The sequence below is a fragment of the Takifugu rubripes genome, chromosome 12, assembly GCF_901000725.2.
Source record: "Takifugu rubripes chromosome 12, fTakRub1.2, whole genome shotgun sequence".
Lineage (NCBI taxonomy): Eukaryota > Metazoa > Chordata > Actinopteri > Tetraodontiformes > Tetraodontidae > Takifugu > Takifugu rubripes.
In genome coordinates this window covers 12,503,603-12,523,556 of record NC_042296.1, presented here as the reverse complement: position 1 = coordinate 12,523,556, position 19,954 = coordinate 12,503,603, and the positions used below count along the sequence as shown (strand labels likewise).

Below are 19,954 nucleotides of genomic sequence, written 5' to 3'. Positions count from 1 at the left end.
AAGATGATAAAAGTGCACTTCACTTCTGTTCTAATTCTGTGCTTCTCAGGGAGCGAAATCATCACAGAGAAAAAAGATCTATGAAGATGAGTAATGAGGAAATAAACAAATTTGACAGGGGCTGGAGTGCGACTGTGACCTCTTTTTAAAAATAGGACGAGTCCTGAACATAACAAATGTGGTTTTTCTCCTCCGCAGCCCTGCTGCCCCACCCTCTAGCTTCCCCACACAATCTCCTCCCTCTCAATTGAACCAGCCAGTAATTCTGCTGCCAGGCGTAATCTGGAGGAGATCTGCATCATCCATTTGTTGAGCACTGCTCATTGGCGAGGTCAGCTTGGTTCTACCCTCCTGCCGCATGATTCGCACGTCTGGTTGTTCTCATCGCCAGGAGCGGTTTCAGGATGGAACACGAACCATTACGATATGTATGGTCACTCTCTGGAACTCTCTTGGTTATATCCCTTTGTACCTTGCTCAAGGGTACCTCAGCAGGGCTCTGAAGGTGTTCTGGACACTGGGCCTTGAACCAAGACCCCTCTGCTTTTCAGTCCAGTCACCTACAGACTGAGTTCCAGCCGCCTCAGTCTTCAGAACATCTTCAACAAAAATATTAATATAAGGCGACTGTTCACGCTCGTTGGTCGTATTTATTTAACTGTTTTCAGTCTTTTTTATTTATTAGATTAATTTGCGTTCCATCATGTCAATTACTCGTTTACTCCTTCACTTTGGTTTATTTACTCCCTTCTCTCGTGTTTCTAAGCTGCTTCCTGCTTCCTTTCTGTTGCCTTCATATGCATCTTCCTACATCCTCCCAGTGGTGAAGCTGTTTTGGATCATCTGAACCATTAAACGCTGAAATAATCTCCATTTATCTATTTGAACTCTCCCTGTTGGATCTGTTCATTAGCATCCCTCGAAGTCACACCGCTCTCACGTGTGCCAGATTTGTCCTTGTCTGTCTATTACACCTTTTTTTCTCTCCCTGCTGCTTATTTCTGTTCTTTCCTTTTTTGAAAATCAGATGATGTGGTTTTTTTGGGTTGTTTTTTTTACAGATTTAGACCAAAGCTGGACTGTTTAAATAGATCCTTTTAATCCGATTCTCTTACCTTTTAAGATAGTTTTTGGTTTCTCAATGACAACCTTCAGAAAGAGAAGTTGGTTGACTTTAACACTGAAGTTTTAGGGTAAATTCCATTCTACTGATCCAGTCAGCCAGGGCCATTATAAGAGTAAATATGTATATAGCACCTTTTGCCCCTCTGTTTAGTTTCACTCATCTATCAGGGTTACTGCACTGAGAGCGGAGCCATCATTGTTATTACCACTAAAAATGAAACTCATTCCTGCATGATGAATGATTGATCAATGATCAGACAGAAGCTCATTTCAGCTATGGATCCTCCGGGTTCCACGAGGGCAAAGGAACTGAAGCAGTCTGACATTAAGTCCACTTGGCATCTGTCTCTGTTCTGATGGACTCTGACTAATGGCAGCTTGTGGTTATTGATGTGTGACACTTTCTCGGTTTGATTCGGCTTGAGGGTGGCAGCGTTCAGGCTCTCTCGGAGCCAGCGTGGCCCGGACCGGTCTGTGGCTGGACTCCCACATCAGCCTTGGATCATGGGAACCACAGAGCCAGAAGTGAAAGCATATTGTGAGAGTCGCTCCCCGTCTCCCACACATATCGTTCAGTATCTCGCGCCGTTTTTGTGCAGGTTGTCAAAATATTCAGTGTAAATGATGCTGCTTTTTCCTCTCTTTTGCTCTCAACGTGTCAACGCGCAACAGCCTCGCAGCTTTTCGACAGATCTGACAGTGTCTGTCGCGGTCAGGTGTTCCAGCTTTGCCTTTTAATTATGGATAGAGGACCTCATATCTGGGTGCTGTCTGACTCAGCAAGTGGGCAGTTCCCAGGATTTCTTCTGACACCTATTTCTTAATTAGGTGGGGAGTTAGCAAGTGTTGACTCTGCCCCTCATCTCGATTCTTTGCGTGTTTTAATTTCCTTTTAATATCTGCAGCTGACTCAATTAGTCGTTCACACTTTGGCAGCTCACACCTTGTTGTTTTTTTTATTGCCTTTGTGCAAACCGAAGGTTCATTGTCGCATACGAGGTAAAGGTCACGCTGTCTGACCTTGGTGTTTGCGCTCATCTCTTCACAAATACGGCTCCTGTTTCCTCATCAGCACTTGACAAATTGAATAAATCTATAATCACAATGTGCAATGACACGGTGTGCACGTGAGCTAGAACACATCCCAATGCTAATAACATCTACTGCCCATGATTAAATAAGTCACACCCTTCAGCACATGCACACACACACACACACACACACACACACGTATATATAGACTTGTCTCTTTTCATTCTCACCCCAAGCCCCCCTGCTGCTGCCATCCCTCTTGACTTGAAATCCATTATCAATTAGCACCTTGCTGGCAGTAACAGTGTTGCACTGTTTGTCTATTAATTGAAGGCTGTTGCTATGGAAACTGTGGATAATAATCCACAGGACGGGGAGAGCGATGCTTGGAAAGTCCCAAAGAGAAGGAACAGGCACACCTCTTTTCTTCTACAAGGACAATATTAAACCAAGACTTTTAATGTCTGAATAACAGTTTTAGGTTTTATGGTGGTTTAGGTTCAGTTATAGCAATGATTTAAGTCTGGACATATGATAGACATCAGGAAAAACACTGCAAACTGCTATCACAGAGCTGGTTATGAATTTTATTGTCAAGAGATGTCCTGAAAACTAACCATTTTGATCATGGAGAGTCACCAAGGGGGCACCATGTCCAGGAATGTCGATTCGATGGGATCGTTGAGCCGTGACGGACACACATGGACTGTTGCTAAACTTACTGTTGCAGCTTTGGCACAAACTGGAGGGGTTCATATTGTTCTGTGCTTGCAGTTTAATATGGGTTGAGAGGTGGGGGGGACACCCTGGACAAAGCCAGAACTCATGTTCACACCTCAGGAAAGTTCATCATGTCCCTGGACTGGGGGAGAGGAACCTGGAGTATCTGGAACAAAAACCCAGGCAAGCACAGGGAGAACGTGTTGACACTCCTCCTCTGGGTGTCTGGGGAGAGCTGAGGTCTGTCCCAGCAGTCACCTGATCTACAGCCACCCTGGACCATGAATGGTGTGTGTCTGTCACAGGACACACACCATTCACTCACACACTCTCAGCAAGTTTCCTTTATTCCAGATGTGCTTGGTTTTGACTGTGGGAGGAAACCAGTGCACCAGGAGAAAGGTCACGCAGGCAGGGGGGCTACATGCAAACCAGAGTCTCACCCCTCCCAAACCTCACCGTTTCATCATATACAGGAATACAGGAATATCTGAAAGACGGAAAAGGCAATTGCAAGAAAATTGTTGTTGTTATTATTAAACTGAAGAACCTCTGTCCTGCTGAGGTTTAGTGGTGCTTTTTCAGCCGTTTCTATTTCTAAAGTTTGGAGTGGAACAGTGACAAAGAACTAAACAATAAGAGAAGGGTAATAACTGGTTCTTTTCTGCTTAAATAGTTTCTTGAATGCCAAAGCACATTGGGAGAAATCAGAGCCGGGAGCCCACTCACAACTGATGAGGACAGTGATGTCATAACTCCACACTAACCTGCCGTGAGCACTTATACAGACGCTCACCTTTGCCAACTGATTGGCTCGGACAAAGAATCCCCATGTTGTGCCTCCCTCTGCTCTGCTTTAAATGACAAATCACTGCAGATGTGGTGGATTACAGCAGCATTTCTGCATCATAGCAGCAGTCTCTTGAAGGTGATTTCCTGGCAGGTATTAGCACTTATCACTGTATGTTATCCACAGGGGTTGACTGGGCTGGGGGAGGCTAATGACCGGCTTCAGTACTGATGAAATGGCCATCACGTTGAAAAGTATGTGATAATTTTGCACGATGAATAATATGGTCAGAAGTGAGCGACGGCGCTAAATTCCCCGCTGCAAATGACTGCTGATTTATGCGGAGAAGATAATAGAATCAGACTTTTGTTTGCTCAACTCTTATTTGCTTGACTAAAAGCCTCTAGACTAAAGTCTCCAATAGTTTATTAAAATCTGCATTCCTCTATGAAAGTTCCCTTGTTCCAGTACAAAGTGGGTTCTACATAATGGCGGCGCAGAGCCTGGACCGACAAAATGTAGTTTAGAATCAGAAACTATTGATTTTTTGTGCAACCCTGAGAGCACCCACACAACTGATGAAGACAACAAGTTGCCTGTCACACACTGTTTGTGCTAAAATCCTCAACAAATGGCTCGGTGGCATTCCCGGGAGCACAGCAGCATCTCTTCATCTTCAGACGTGAGCTATTTAATGCAAAACATTGAATGCACTGGTAGAAGTAGTCACAATATTTGTTATGAAATGAAAAATGTTGCTTTATTTAAAACCAAGAATGCCTTTTTCGATTTATTGATTTTTTGGAATAATAATGTAAACATGTTCCATAGATTTAACAATATAACTGTAATAAGCATCCCCACATGCAAAGCTTATGAAAACGAATTGGTCATACTGAGGCTTTGTACCATGTCTTCTGCTGTGCATGACCTTACTTTGTCTTTGCTCAGGTTAATGCTGTTGCCTGGATACTATTTCCAATAGCAACACTTGAGCCGCTCTGAAAGGATACAGATAACTGGCTGCTCCATATCTTGCAGACCGGAAGTCCATGAAAGTGCACAATGCTCAGACATGCATAAATATACAGAAAAATAGTCTATAAAGTTACAGGAAATTCTAGTGCAATCCGTCAAGGAATAAATGGTCAGTTTAAATGTGTATAGATGCCCTTTCATGCACCACTATGGTATTTTTCCCCTCTATCTTTGAGGACTTGGCACCTCTGGAGCTCTTGCATTTTTAAAATCACAGCAGAGTGCAGCAGAATCATTTACCCTGGTGGAATATTGATGAATGCAATTCAGGGTTAATGCGCTGCAATAGTTCACGTTCCAATCTGTAAATTAGCCGTCGCTGCAAACGAGGTACGAACGGCACTGACCGTCCTTTGCACAGCGAATAGGATTTGTCTTTAGACGGTTGTTATTCGGCGGATGTCTTTGTGCAACACAGCTGAATGAGAGCACACTGCCACCATTTGTTGCAACGGCGCCACTGCGTCAGTTACGCGTCTGCTGAAGCGCTGTCAAAAATCCTGTCAAACTGGTCTCATCGGAGGCATAAAAAATAAGAACCTTTCTGCGCGTCCTCTTGCGCAAGTGTCGCTTCCAGCTGTGCATCACTCAAGTGAAACTTTTATATCGTGTGATTTATTTCCTTTGCCTTTTTATGTACCGAGGATTTGAGAGTTATAAAACCCTTTGGTGCAATAAGTTTTCCTGTGTATCTTTTATGAAGAACTAACAGATCATCCCTGTTTGTTTTTTTACTTGACCCTCAGGAGCAATAAAGTACGTCATTGCAGGAGCACCACGCCTACGCCAGTTCATTGACCATCAGCCTCTCTGGATGAAAAGGGAGTTTCATGGACGGTGAGCTCATTCTGTACTGTGCTCTGATAAGTTGGTCTTTCTGGAGGAAGAGGGGACGTTCTTCATCAATGGGACTGTAATATGGTGACTCATCTGCACTTAACACCCACTGCTAAGCTGTCCTTTGTGCTGCTGAGTGTGTCTCATCGAACATCTGACTGTGGCAAAGCAGAACCATCACATTAAGCTTGACAGTGGTTAGAAAATATGAGCAGGAAGTTTAGAGCATGCAGCATGCTTTTAAACAGAACACCTAAAATCTCTATTATTATAGAGGGAGAGCATGTTTAGTGTTGCCAAACACGTGTAGCAATCTGTTTCAGGCAGGATTTCTGCACGTTTTGTTACCAAATTAAGAGGTGGTTGAGTCACCCCCCTGTGGATCCATGTTGTCACACACAATGCATTAAAGCGTGGTATAAAATAGCTCCTTAGCTCCTGGGAAATATTCATAATGAGTTGGAATGCAAGTTGATATATCCTGTTAGGATTAGTGATTCACTGAAAAGTTATTATCTACACTTAGAAAAGAAGAGCAGGACCAATGAAAGCAACACAGTAAATGATGAGTGCTGGTCAGGTTGGCGAGGCCAGAGACCCAGGTGAGATCCATGTTTAGTGGATCGTGTGGAGATATCCAGTGGCAGAATAATTAAGAGACCATTTGGGGTCATGTAAACAAGCTGTATACAAGAGCATTATGAAAAATAAATGTTTTAGGCATGGCTTTGCTTCTTAGACCCAAACTGGGAGCTGCTTCTTCTGAAAAGGAGCATTTAGCAGAAGGATCTGCCTCCTATGATCCACAGTGGCGTGGGCTGCAAGCAAACCAATTTAAATGGGGTTATAGTGAAATTAATAATGCAGGAGAGAGTGATGCCTGCTTAAACAATGGTCAGTTGATGAAACCACAGACCATATTCTAAATGCAGCAAATCTGCGCATACTGGAAAAAAGAAACTTTTAATAGGGGAGGCGTGCACATCAGGGAGTGAAATGAAACAGACAAAATTTTCACAACATAAAGGTGTAACATTAGCAACATCTTTCAGCAAATGAGAGGAAGTACTCCTAATTAAAAGTAAAGGACCCAAATGCGGAAGGAAATATAAAAGTGTGGTATATTCCACATATCAGCTATATATTTTTTTTTAAAGTATATAGAAGAAAAAATAGAACAGAAAAGCAATACTTGCTGTTAATTATCCTGCACATAAAGGTTATACAATTATGGACAAATGTGAGCAGAAACTAAATGCTCAGCACAACAATTTAAAATGGAGAGAGGTATATTTTAAATAAAAGGTGGATCAAAACCGTTAGGGTATGAGTACTGGAATTTAAAGTAGACGCGTTTTGTAGATAGGATTTTAAGTTAATGGACTGTCATGTTTTTCCTGTACAGAAGATGGCGGTAAGGCGCAAATCATACGTCGTTTGCGCTCAATTAATCACAGAAAAGAAGCCTGAACCAAACCAAAAAGAACACTGGTACGCCTCCCCGTTGCCTTCGCAAAATCTAAATATACGCTAATCTATATATATCTATATAACCTATATATACTCTTTTTTCAACTACATCTACCGAGTCCCACTCCAGTGTGGTAGGTGGCGGTAATGCGCATCTAAGGTAAATGCAACCAAAACGAGTATAGAGGAAGAAGAAGAAGTAGGATTTCTCTGCGCATGCGCAGCTGCATACGTTCCCTCCAGTTTCCGCATTTGAAGTCACAACCGTGCAGCTATTTTCTATCTGTCCTGTTCGAAAAGTTTTGAGTTCTCCACAATGTCAAGACTTCTTTTGGGAACAAATATTCGAAGATGCGTGACATCACAGATTAGAATGTTTTCCGACCAGGTAAATTAGCGTGACTTTGTTGCAGATTATGTTTGTAACGCTCCTGTGAGTTTTATCAAATAAGAGGCTAACATGAGCTCGTTTTTAGCTTTCCGTCTGCATGTTTAATGTTATCTGTTATAATATTAACGGGTCAATACGTATAGATTTTGCCAACTAACGTAATGCATGTTATAGCTGCTTATTAAACCACTTAATGGCATTACTAAATTAACGTTTTGCGTTTCGCCACTAAAGCGTTGTTTAAGTGTTAATTTGCAGGTTTAAAAAAAACATTTGCTTATATTACCCGTTTTGAATTGCAAAGGTAAACATTGCTTGGAATAGCGTCCAAACAAAACGCGTAAAAAACTATCTGTGGTGACACAAGAATGCGCTTTGTGTGTGCATTTTGATGTATAAATTGTGTGCTTGTTTTAGCTTGGGGAGTTGGGCAAGGGAGCAGGGAAAGGTGGTGGAGGTGGAGGCTCCCTTAGGGAAGCAGGGGGTGCGTTTGGAAGACGAGCAGCTGCAGAGGAGGAGCGATACTTCAGGTGGGACTCATTAAAATGTGATGTGATATGGTTGCTATTGCACACTATGCTCAGTTCTTTTCTTTTACTTATTTATTTTCCTGCAGGCAGAGGGAAAGGGAGCAGCTGGAGATGCTCAGGAACCACCATGAGGAAGAAATTGAGCACCACAGGAAAGAGATTGAACGCCTACAGAAGGAGATCGACCGCCACAAGGGCAAAATCAGAAAGTTGAAGCATGATGACTGAAGCTTGTTGCCAATGTTTCAAAGCGCCCACCCTTATTTTTCCCAAGTCAATGATTACCAGCTATTGATCGACTTTACTGCAGGTCAGAGCAGGACCATAAGAGGCCTACTGATAAAAACCTTAAAATAAAGTGCTTTCTATTTGGAAAATGCATGTCACTCATTGACTAACACTTGTATGCAGTGATCTGTGTTTTGTGTCTATATTGGATCATTCCATATTCAGAAATGGTAACGCTGAAGCAAAAGAATGCTCTCTGAATCCCTCTTGGATTAAGAGAAATGGCAAGTAGTTTGGATTAGTTTGGAATATTTTTTGCTAATATATTCAAATTGACACGGTTTTGAAATGTTCATCTTAAACGAGGCCAGACCCCACTGAGGCAACAGTACTAATGGACTGGGAGACTTTGACAGTCACACCTTTTTCTGGATTTGTGTAATTGCGTGACTGCAAATTCACCTTCCAACATTGTTTTTATAGAAATTGTAAAGGCTCGAACAAGTTGGCCCCCCAAAACTACAACAATAAAGAGGGCGACCAGCCATCGCGAATAATCCTTTTCCCTTTTTTTTCTTTGAGCAAATCTCGCGATGTTTGCGCAGCGGTGGCGTTGTTCTGCCGAGCCGACGACGAGACCGCGGCTGTCTGGAAATTTGTCTCGTGTGTTGGGAGTAAACTTGTTCTCCCTATTTAACATTTATTCGTTCTCCGGACAGGTTAATTGTGCATTTTTTAATACGCGTGACACTTAGGGCCCAGAATCAGTCTGGTAAGTCATGCTAAATATTTGCACGTTGCACGGAACGTGTGTCAGAAGGGGTCTACACGGCTAGGCCTTCGCTTTACTCGTAAGATAACCTGCTGCGATCATCGTCGTCTTTGGCAACAATGGCTGAAATAAACGTAGTTTCATGTTCTCTGGAAACCGAAAAGTGTCTGTGATTAAAGAAAACCGTCCCAGTTAGAATGTAGCTGCATGTAATTCAGTATATCTTGAAAGCTAGCAAGCAGCATGTAAAGGGGGCGGGACGGTGGATGTCACTGGATGCTTTGAAAGGACGCCTTATGTCGCTTTACTGTCAAGCTTTATTTTCCTAAGATGCAGTTTTGATCCTCGCAAATTCGCTCAAAGCTGCTGCTGCCCATCATATCTTCAATTTCGTACGGGGGAACATCTCCAGTTTAGTCTACGCGGGTTAGACAGGTCACCAGAATAACAAAGAATTACTTCTGCTAAAATGAAGTGATATTGTTGCCATCCATAATCTAAGTTTTCTGTCTGTGTTTAACAGGAGAATGGCGGAGGTGAACGGTAGTTCGGCCCCGGCGAAGGAGGAAGAGGAGCCCATGGACGTTTCGGCAGCTCACACAGAGAACTACCAGACGCTGGTTGATGCTGGGCTGCCCCAGAAAGTCGCAGAAAGTCTCGACAACATTTTCCAGACAGGTTGGTTGGTCCAAGAGCTGCAAATTACTCAAAAGCCCCGGTGCAGTGGCACATGTTTTGTCTCTGTAGGCCTGGTGGAATACGCCGACCTAGACGAAAGGGCCATCGATGCACTCCGGGAGTTCAATGAGGAGGGGGCACTGACGGTGCTGCAGCAGTTCAAAGAGAGCGACCTGTCCCATGTGCAGGTAGCCCTAAGTTAGGGACGAGCTGTGCGCTCGCTGTATTCTCGCAGACGTCCTATGTCTTCGGTTGCTGGATGCTTGTTATTTTACGCAGAACAAAAGCGCGTTTCTCTGTGGAGTCATGAAGACTTATAGACAGCGGGAAAAGCAAGGCAGCAAGGTGCAGGAGTCCAACAAGGGCCCAGACGAGGCAAAAATAAAGGTAACAGGCCGGGAATCAAGATGTTAATATAGTTTGGGATGGCTGTCCAGAGTAAATAGTCGTGCCTCGTGTGCAGCTTTCGGTGGCGTTTTCATGTGAACTCTGTTTCAGGCTCTGTTGGAGCGGACGGGCTACACCCTGGATGTCACTACGGGCCAGAGAAAGTATGGAGGCCCACCTCCTGACAATGTGTTCACAGGAACACACCCAGGAATCGGAACCGAGGTGCACAGATATTTGCCACTGTTTTGTTTTATTCAACTAAACCGTTTTGCTCGGAGATTTACGGGCTCTCTTCCCCGTCAGGTGTTTGTTGGAAAAATCCCACGGGATTTGTATGAAGACGAGCTGGTGCCGCTCTTTGAGTCAGCTGGAGCCATCTGGGACCTCCGGTTAATGATGGACCCCCTCTCCGGTCAGAACCGGGGCTATGCCTTCATCACATATTGCAATAAGGACGACGCCCAAAAGGCAGTGAAGCTTGTAAGTGGCCGCTAAGGCTGTCGTAAGAAACAGCAATGAAATCTGGAAGTTGTCTTATTTTAAAGAGGATCCTAATTACAGTGTAAAACAAATGTTGGCTCTTTCAGTGTGATAACCACGAAATCCGCCCTGGCAAGTACTTGGGTGTTTGCATATCTGTAGCAAACAACCGCCTGTTTGTTGGTTCCATCCCAAAGAACAAGACAAGAGAAAGCATATTGGAAGACTTTGGGAAAGTTACAGGTCATTTTTCAACGCACTTTTAGAATTCCGGTGCCATCGAACTATTAAAGCGAATCATTCCACCTGATGGATTGTTGTTGTTGTTGTTTTTCCCAATAGAGGGTCTGCAAGAGGTGATATTGTATCAACAGCCAGACGACAAGAAGAAAAACCGCGGATTCTGTTTTCTTGAGTACGAAGACCACAAGTCCGCGGCACAGGCTCGCCGCCGCCTAATGAGTGGCAAGGTCAAGGTTTGGGGTAACCCAGTCACCGTGGAGTGGGCTGACCCCGTGGCTGAGCCTGACCCTGAGGTCATGGCCAAGGTGAGCAAGGCTGTTCTTCCTCTTTGGTGTTTTCCCCACCAGAGGATGATGAATCTCAACCTTTCCTTTGTAGGTGAAAGTGCTCTTTGTTAGGAATTTAGCGACAGCGGTGACCGAGGAGCTTCTCGAAAAGACCTTCGCTCAGTTTGGAAAGCTAGAGCGGGTCAAGAAACTGAAAGATTATGCTTTTGTTCACTTTGAAGAAAGGGATGCTGCTGTGAGGGTGGGTAGCTTTTGTTCTTTGATCTTTCTCTTTCCGGGGGGGGGGGGGGGGTTTGAGGTGGTTCTCTGCATATGCATGTTGTATCGTTTCTGCTCGTTTCGCCAGGCAATGGACGAGATGAACGGGAAAGAGGTGGGAGGGGAGGAGATTGAGATCGTCTTGGCGAAACCCCCGGACAAGAAGCGGAAAGAGCGCCAAGCAGCTCGTCAGACCACCAGGAACTCAGGGTGGGCAGGCGCAGACGTGTGATTGGTCGACTCTGCCTCAGGTGAAGAATCCTCTGACTTCAACACTGTCCTACTCTTTGCAGGTATGACGATTACTACTATTATCCACCTCCACGTATGCCCCCACCAGGCCGAGGCAGAGGTCGTGGTGGTCGAGGGGGCTACGCTTATCCACCAGACTATTATGGATATGAAGATTACTATGACGACTACTATGGTTACGACTATCACGATTACCGTGGAGGATACGAAGACCCTTATTATGGTTATGATGATGTGTACAGCATGAGGAGCCGTGGTTCTCGTCCCAGCAGGGGGGGACCTCCTCCCCCCAGAGCCCGTGGAGCTCCTCCACCACGTGGCCGTGGTGGCTATGCCCAAAGAGGTTTGCCCCTCGGCGGTCCGAGGGGTGGTCGAGGAGGGCGGGGCATCCCTTTCCAACCACAGAGGGGCCGCGGTCCTCGCGGGATAAAGGGCAACCGCGGAGGTAACGTCGGCGGGAAAAGGAAGGCTGACGTGTTCAACCAGCCTGACTCCAAGCGCCGCCAGACCAACAACCAACAGAACTGGGGGTCCCAGCCCATCGCCCAGCAGCCTCTGCAGCAAGGGGCCGACTATTCTGGTAACTATGGTTACAGTAATGACAACATGGAGTTTTCACAGGATTCTTATGGGCAGCAGTGGAAGTAGACGCACCAAAAGGTATTTGGCAGAGTGACAGCAAAAAGAGAACAAACCATAAAAAAAGAATCAAAGCAGGAGATTGGCCACAGTTTTTTTGATCGCCTTTTTATTCTTCGTCCTTCATGATTTATCAGTATATATGTCAGGAAAAAGTGGACAGACCCCAGAATTGGCTCGGCATGATTGGCTGGAAAGCCTTTTTGGCTGAAGAAGTGAACGTAACCTTACTCCTTCGGTTACATTGGGACACGTGTATCCAAAAATCACACACACAACGGTTTTATTGTAACGTTACAGGTTCTTTTAAAATCATCAACGAACATCTACACAGTGGACATTTATACGCTAAAATCTATAAGACATTAAAGAATATTGATATTTGCCTTGCAGGAGGTTTTTGTCCATGCCCTCACCCCCTTTCTTGTACTCCTTTATTTGTGGTTTCTCATAGTTGCTTAGGGACATGCTTGTAAATAAATGCATATGGCTAGAGCTTCATATTTCATATTTTGCATTGGTGGAGAAAAGAATCCACAAAAAAGGAAGTTTTGTAATGTTACAATTGTATGCCTAGCGTTTCTAGAGTTAGACGAATTGTGTTTTTCTTTTTTAAAACTGATACCATAACTTCCCGTGTTTTCTTTGAACTTGCCCAATAGTATTTGGTTTGGCTTACCTTAAGAGCCATAGCAATTTGTTATTTGATGTTCTTTGTATTTATAACTTTTACGTTTGTTCAGTTTCAATAAAACTCAGCTGAGCATCAGTCAATTGTCAGATACTCAAATTCAGTGTTGTCATTCAGTATTTGATTTTCTCATTTGGAAATCAGTTCCTTTTGTCTCAACGCATAAAATGATGAGACGAGAATTTGAAGTGTTAAGATGAAATTCACTTTTTGGATCTTTCAGTGCATGTGGCATCAGACTGCATTCATTTCCTTCATACGAAATTTATACCGCTCAGTATCAAGATGACAACTTTCAGCTCAAGACTTGTTAATGAAGCAAACCGTACCTCTTTTTTTTTTTTTTTGGACATCTTGCTACTACTATAAATTGCTATAGTTATGTTATTTCTTTACGGCATCTATTTGTTTTGTGATCTGCACAAGATTTTATTACATCTCACAGCTTGTCATGGCTGGGCAATATCAGAGATACGCTCACCAGAATTGTGATACTTGATTTTACTGCTCAGTTACTGCTGCATTATTAAGACTTAATAGATGTGATTTTTTAGGACTACTTTGCCCAGCCCTAGTGTATCCACTAAGACAGGCTGATGTCAGTTAAAGCGTATACAGTGGTCATCTGTTCACACAAGACGATCTGTCGTTTGTATGTCTGCTGGTATGGCCTCCTCGATGCCCTCCCCACAGCTAAGACAGAGCAAGTTTTAAATGAATTTATACGTTTGCACGTCACATGTTCAATTATTATATCTCCACAATCTGCACACAGTCAGTCTCTTTCTCTCCTTTTGAAGATGCAGGTGACCTGATCATCCGGAGAGTAAAAGTGAAATGTGTGTTGTAAAAAGTCAGATTGTTAGGTATTATGTTGTTACCAGCTGCTTTTTTGGAGTCATGATATCATTATATTTTGTTTCATGGTGTCTGTCCTCTTATTCCAACCTGCCTAGGTGGAGAAGCATTGAGAGCGGCACCCCTAGAATGAAGAACTCACCTGAACGGTACTCCAGGGTGAGCTAGCCTTGTACAGAGTACTGTCTCCTCTCCTGTAGCAAATCATTGGTACTCTTGCAACTCTACTTGCTACTCTAGCAGTAATCATATTACTTGTTCTTTTGATTCCTTTTTTTTATATACAGTGAGGATTTTTCAGCTTTTTTTCCCAGCCTAAGATAAACACAGTGGCAGTTGAACAGAGCCTTTAACAAATAATTTGGCGTTTAAATTCTGCTAAGTTGTGAATACACTGAGTTACTTTTAAATTAGATTTTTTTTAAAATCATGCACGGTTTAGTTTAAGATGTGATGAAAGAGCAGGAAGTCAAACAAAGACTTGAGTAAACTCAGATCATCTCATCTGTCCTATTGGCATTCTTTAAATGGACGTAAGTGAACTGGTCCCCGCTGGCCGCCAGAGGGAGCTGTTGATAACGACTGCGCGCTTACTGATCCTTTGTTCCTTCATTACTTGTCTGGGATTTAAACCCTTTCAGCAGGAAGCACACGTTAATTAAGAAATGTGTTCATGTGTATCTAAAAAAAAGGCAGTGGCGATATTTAAGGTATAGGCAAATTCGATTGATGTCGAAACAATGGACAATCACAACTGGTGTATGTACCCTTCATTGCCACAGGATGGCAGTATTTGTATCTTACAGGTAAGAGTCTCAACAAAGGAGCATAATTAAATGGCAGAAAACCGCCTCCAACACTTTGACACACAAAATGATTCAGTTTTGTACTCCTTTGATTGTCTCCGGTTTAAAAACCTTACATCTACGTTCATATTTGACTTCTTTTCAGCAGGCATTATAGAAGCTTCCCCCATCCATGTGAATGAGTTCTCACTCATGGAAGGGACACAATGGTAAGATTGCTATTTTGATTTTTTGTCTTTATGTAGTTGTAAGCTAAGTGGATATATAATTCTTTTTCTGACAGAAAAGCGTTATGTGGCCCTTAAATGTTGACATGCTCATGTTATTCATCCTTTTTCTAGTTCTGATCCCGACCCACAGTCTTCATGGCCCCTAAACTGAAGTACCCACAGAACCATCCCCTTGAGGATCAGTTCATTTGGGACAGGTGGAAGCTGAAGACATAGGTGAGAATGAGCAGTGGTTTACTACAGCTTTACCTAAATTATCAATATGTTTGCATTAATTTAATCATAAATTTACATCATATTCTTTTTTTTTCCTTATTCACTGCAGGAACAAGGACAAGTTTGATGGACAGAATCCATAGCTGCATTAAAGTGTTGTTTTTCCTTCTAGTGGAGCTAAAGATGTAAATTAAAAAAGATCAGTTTTATTGTTAAATACATTCTGCTTTAAAGTAAATGTGTCTGTTTGTTTAATTTAAGTACTAATTTTAGCACTCATTTTTAGTTATTTTCCGCAAACCGAAACATAACAGTTTTACAAACATCAGTGGCTTTATCATATACTGTATGTATATAGAGAGAGAATTATGAAAGTTGTCTTTCATAAATAAAAATGAGTAACTATTTCCAGTTACAGTGACACTAAAGAAAATGTGAGACAAGTGACTAGGGGAGTTTTCTTTGACTTTATAGCTCATTCTGTCTTTACTGATTTACTTCTCATCAATACAAAAATAGCAATATTGTCGGGGATCTGAAACGTAGAGTGGAACCATCGTGTAGAAGCAACATTTTCACATCGGAATGCTTTTGTGGCCGATCAACAAGACCCGCCCCTCTGGTCAATAGCGTCTGAAGTCATGTTGAGTTTATTTGTCCAGATAAACTAATCTGGGATAAAATGGGGCAGATAAATTGTAAAGATGCGTTTACGGTTAATGTAGCTTAAAATTAGAGTTGTGTGAGATTTACGTCTGAAATCCCTGACAGCCCGAGACTAAAGCTAGAGAGGCACTAGAGACCTTGCACAGTCATGTAAGATATCCGAATTAAATCAGAGAAAAGGGCACAAATGTCATCATTTACGCGCGATATATTGGTATAAATATGATTGGGGGGGGGGGGAAACATTAACGTTTGCCTTTTACTGTTTTACGTTACTCTATTGCGCTTTATTTTGAGTATGCCAATATACAAATAAATCCATATAAATGTTAAACATTTCATATAATACTCTTTCTACATCCATACTTTATTTTACTCGTGATACATTATTCTTAGTAATGAATTATATTAGATCAGGGCAGCCAAAAAGCCAGAATTCCAATCACTTTGGAACAGTGAGGCGCTCCTGGCCCCGATGACCCGGGTCAAGTGGTTTATGGACCGAGTTATTCATCGAGGCGTTAAAGCAGCGTAGCTCTGAACAAAACAAGCAGCTGCCATTAATGTTCTGAACCTCATAAACATCCAAGTTACGCTTAGGTATATAGACAATATCCCAAGTTACGCTTAGGTATATAGACAATATCCAAAGTTACGCTTAGGTATATAGACAATATCAAAAGTTACGTTAAAGTATATAGACAAACGGATAAATAAATATATTTTCACATATAAGTTTTTTTTTCTAATTTTGAAGTTTAGATTGGTATCGATATTTTTTAAGAAAGCCAACATTCGTGTCTTTTGGACGGAAGTCGGTACCTTAATTCCAAATTTTTCAAAATAATTTCGGTTTCTAGCTTGTATTAGAGTAATGATTAGAGGCTTTGTCACAGTACATTAACCGGCCCATTTTGCAAATAACGTTCTCTTTAGTTTAAGTCGTTGATGGTGTTTTAGATATGTTACGACTGCTTTAATCTCGGCTAACAACAATAGCATTGAAACGTGACGCCGAACGTCACTAATAAACTAGTACCAAAATGGCGGCCACCGGAGGAGAATCATCTCATAGTATGTCGGATGAATTATTTAAAAACTTTATTTCGGAGGTATGGTCAAAAAAGAAGAATTTGTGGATTGAAAATTGTGGTTGTGGAAACATCGACCAACGGCAACTAAAGTCTGCTTATTATGTCGTTACTCTTGAGGCCTTGTGAACATGAGCTTCAGCTAACGCTAATGAGCTAATGTTTTGTGAGTGGGTTCGGCTTTATTTAGCATTTTGACCAGACTGTTAAGGTTTTAATAGTATTAGTTTTTAGGTTTGCTTTTTTTAATGCTCTAGAATGATGTTCCATAAAGCAGAAACCGTTCTGAAGACAGGTACTGGCATTTTATCCACTGGAATCCACCTTATTTATCGCGTTTCGGTATAAATGTGTCTGTAAATCCTGATTTCCTCCTAAACCCTGTGTCTAATTCAGCAGAGAACCAGAACCAGATCATTAGCATTAAAGGGAGACAGATTTGAGGGGGTGTTTTGGTTCTTGTGTTCAGGTGAAGCAGATCGAGAAGAGAGATTCGGTTCTGACGTCCAAGCAGCAGATTGACAGGCTCCTCAGACCCGGCTCGACCTACTTCAATCTCAATCCATTTGAAGTAGGTCCACTTTCCAGTATTTTCAATTATTACTACGGCATGTGTTCATTTTACAGTCATTCAGGTCGATGTTGCAGAATATTGAGATTTGAAACCCAGTCAACATAAAAAGTCTTTTTCCATGTGTGTTTGTGAGTGTCATGAATGTTGTTGAAGAACCTTAATAATCACGTAAATATTTTTAAGGTTCTTCAAATTGATCCCGATGCAACAGATGACGAATTAAAGAAACGATTCCGGGCGGTAAGCATAAAGAGGAAAATCAGGGGCTCTTTGATCTAAAGCAATATGTCTGAATATATGTCTCATTTGTGGTATACCGAGTGTTTTCTGCTGCTTTGTGTATAATCAGTCTTGATATTTGGTGTTTTTATCTTGCAGTTGTCCATTTTGGTCCATCCAGATAAAAATCAGGATGATCCAGACAGATCACAGAAAGCATTTGAGGGTAACATGTTTTTAGTTTTATGCAGTCAGTTTCAGGGCAAGCCAGCAAATATTCCCAATAATACCTAAAAACTTTACTATTGTCTAGCTGTGGACAAGGCCTACAAACTGCTCCTCGATCCAGAACAGAAAAAGCGAATCGTAGATGTAATCCACGCAGGAAAAGAGTATGTGGAGCATATGGTATGCATACCCATACTCTTCCAGTCTCTCCATATGATGTGTATCTTAGATCATATGTATCTTAGATCCGTGAATCTTCTAATTCTTTAAAACATTCTTTTGACAGGTTAAGGAGAAAAAAAAACAGTTAAAGAAAGAAGGTAAACCGCTGGACATGGAGGAGGATGACCCCGAAGTAGTAGGTTTCTAAAGTTTAAGGGCATTCAGGAGCAATCTAAATGAATATATTGGTTATACATGAATGTAAATATACAATTTTCACTTCCAGTTCAGTCAGGCGGTGTATAAACAGACAATGAAGCTGTTCGCAGAGCTGGAAATCAAGAGGAAAGAAAGGGAGGCAAAGGATATGCACGAACGGTAAATTATTATATTAATCTATTAATCACCTTCCCTGCTGCCTAATCTTTTACAAAATGAAATTATTGTGTGTTTAAGCTCAATCTCACGCTATCGTTGGTTTTTGACGTTTTTCCAGAAAAAGGGCAAGAGAGGAAGAGATCGAGGCAGCAGAGAAAGCAAAGCGGGACAGAGAATGGCAGAAGAACTTTGAGGTGTGTTCCACAAGTCACTTAGCAACTATGAAGAATGAAATACACCAACACCTGGTTATTTTACCTGTTTATACACAATAGAAATGGATAAACGCTGGTGTTTGCATGACCTTAAGCGTGTGTGTTTCCTATCCCATGTAAAGGAGTCACGGGATGGACGCGTGGACAGTTGGAGGTCCTTCCAGGCTCAAGGAAAGAAGAGCAAGGAGAAAAAGAACAGGTCTTTTCTGAAGCCCCCCAAAGTAAAGATGGAGCAGAGGGATTGATGCTCTGCACTGGGACTTTTCACTTTGCCGTCATTACACACGTTCTGTGTATGCTCCTCCGATGGTCTGCTGGACGTGTGCAGACTTCTCATCCTGGCAGACCTGTTTTTTTTACTCTTTTTTTTTTTTTTCTACACATCTGTCCGCAGATCCACGTACGGCTCCTTGAAGACAAACAAACCTGTACCTGCTCAGAAATGTCTGATTTCTTTTGTTGGTTTTCTTTCCATCATAATAAAATAACATTTTGACTAAACCAGCCTGAACTACTGGACGTTGTTGCAGCTGAGTGTCGAACTTTCATGATAGAAATGGAATTATTTTAAGTTCGGAGGCTAAAACAATGCGGAAGTCTGTCAAATCACAGCACAACAGGAAAATATCACTGTTCCACCTTTGGAAATGGAAAGTTTGGTCATGGCTGTCTGAAACTCCCATCCAAGTCCTGCATGTCTTCTGTGTACATTAAATACTGTGAATAATGACACCTGATTGCTGTATACATTCTTTGCTTTTTACATTTCAAAGTATTCACACAGCTAAAGAATGAACAAATGTATTTGAAAGATTTTCACATGTAACACTTCAGCACAAAGTTCGGTACGATGTCCACGGCGCCGTCCAGGCTTCAAAACCTCGTTCCTCGATGTGCCCGACTGTCCTTGGCATCACGTCTCACATGACTTTACACTGGTCTCCAGGAGCAGCGGCCGTTACTGCTTCCCATCAGCCCCTCCAGACTGAGACCTTGGAAGGCCCCGAAGAAGGAATCATCCTTGGCAGATTTTCTGGCAGGTGTGGCCTGACACGGGTAGAAAAGACAGTACATTTGATCACTGCCATCCACAGCTGTAAACGTGCCTCTGACTTCATGGCGGCGTACCCTGGGCAGACAGTGGTGACTCCTGAAATGGGTCTTTCTGACCACCTTCTCTGCGTTTTTCTTGGCCAGCACAGCTTGCTGCCGTTTCCTTTAACAAGAGGCACATGGTCGAGCAGGGCAAGAGACTTTATCAACGGCCTCTAAATCAGCATGAACTACAGCACAAGCTACAGTTTTGATTCCAGCTTTACCGCTCTCTCTTCAGCTCATCCTGGTAGACTCTGAGCCACGAGTCTGGCACCTTCTGGCTGCTGCAGGGAAGACTTCTCCTCCTGCTGATGCTCCTCCTGCGGCTGAAGCTGCTCCTGCGGACCGCCCTCGCCTCCCCTCTC

General features: G+C 42.6%; 3 protein-coding genes across 6 annotated transcripts; all 3 read left to right on the top strand.

Annotated features, from left to right (window-relative positions):
* Nucleotides 1-7,227: 7,227 nt before the first annotated feature.
* Nucleotides 7,228-8,666, top strand: atp5if1a (ATP synthase inhibitory factor subunit 1a). Its single transcript, XM_003969277.3, has 3 exons — nucleotides 7,228-7,400; nucleotides 7,821-7,933; nucleotides 8,020-8,666. The coding sequence occupies exons 1-3, from the start codon at nucleotides 7,329-7,331 to the stop codon at nucleotides 8,159-8,161; spliced, it is 327 nt and encodes a 108-aa protein (XP_003969326.1). The 5' UTR covers nucleotides 7,228-7,328; the 3' UTR covers nucleotides 8,162-8,666.
* Nucleotides 8,667-8,775: 109 nt separating this feature from the next.
* Nucleotides 8,776-15,199, top strand: LOC101062848 (heterogeneous nuclear ribonucleoprotein R). 4 transcript variants are annotated; one of them, XM_011609412.2, is made up of 15 exons: nucleotides 8,776-8,933; nucleotides 9,457-9,611; nucleotides 9,681-9,799; nucleotides 9,891-9,998; nucleotides 10,110-10,223; nucleotides 10,305-10,481; nucleotides 10,589-10,724; nucleotides 10,824-11,029; nucleotides 11,103-11,252; nucleotides 11,358-11,479; nucleotides 11,563-12,101; nucleotides 13,808-13,868; nucleotides 14,664-14,724; nucleotides 14,857-14,961; nucleotides 15,071-15,199. In XM_011609412.2, exons 2-12 carry the CDS (start codon nucleotides 9,461-9,463, stop codon nucleotides 13,840-13,842), a joined length of 1,857 nt encoding a protein of 618 aa, XP_011607714.2. In that variant the 5' UTR covers nucleotides 8,776-8,933; nucleotides 9,457-9,460; the 3' UTR covers nucleotides 13,843-13,868; nucleotides 14,664-14,724; nucleotides 14,857-14,961; nucleotides 15,071-15,199. The 4 variants fall into 4 exon arrangements, with proteins under 4 accessions (XP_011607714.2, XP_029700712.1, XP_003969327.2 ...); XM_029844852.1 differs by having other exon boundaries at nucleotides 14,661-14,724; XM_003969278.3 differs by lacking the exons at nucleotides 13,808-13,868; nucleotides 14,664-14,724; nucleotides 14,857-14,961; nucleotides 15,071-15,199 and having other exon boundaries at nucleotides 11,563-12,949.
* Nucleotides 15,200-16,468: 1,269 nt separating this feature from the next.
* On the top strand, nucleotides 16,469-19,229 carry dnajc8 (DnaJ (Hsp40) homolog, subfamily C, member 8). Its single transcript, XM_003969279.3, has 9 exons — nucleotides 16,469-16,739; nucleotides 17,188-17,289; nucleotides 17,476-17,532; nucleotides 17,671-17,737; nucleotides 17,825-17,919; nucleotides 18,026-18,097; nucleotides 18,188-18,279; nucleotides 18,398-18,473; nucleotides 18,617-19,229. Exons 1-9 carry the CDS (start codon nucleotides 16,671-16,673, stop codon nucleotides 18,737-18,739), a joined length of 753 nt encoding a protein of 250 aa, XP_003969328.1. The 5' UTR covers nucleotides 16,469-16,670; the 3' UTR covers nucleotides 18,740-19,229.
* Nucleotides 19,230-19,954: the final 725 nt, after the last annotated feature.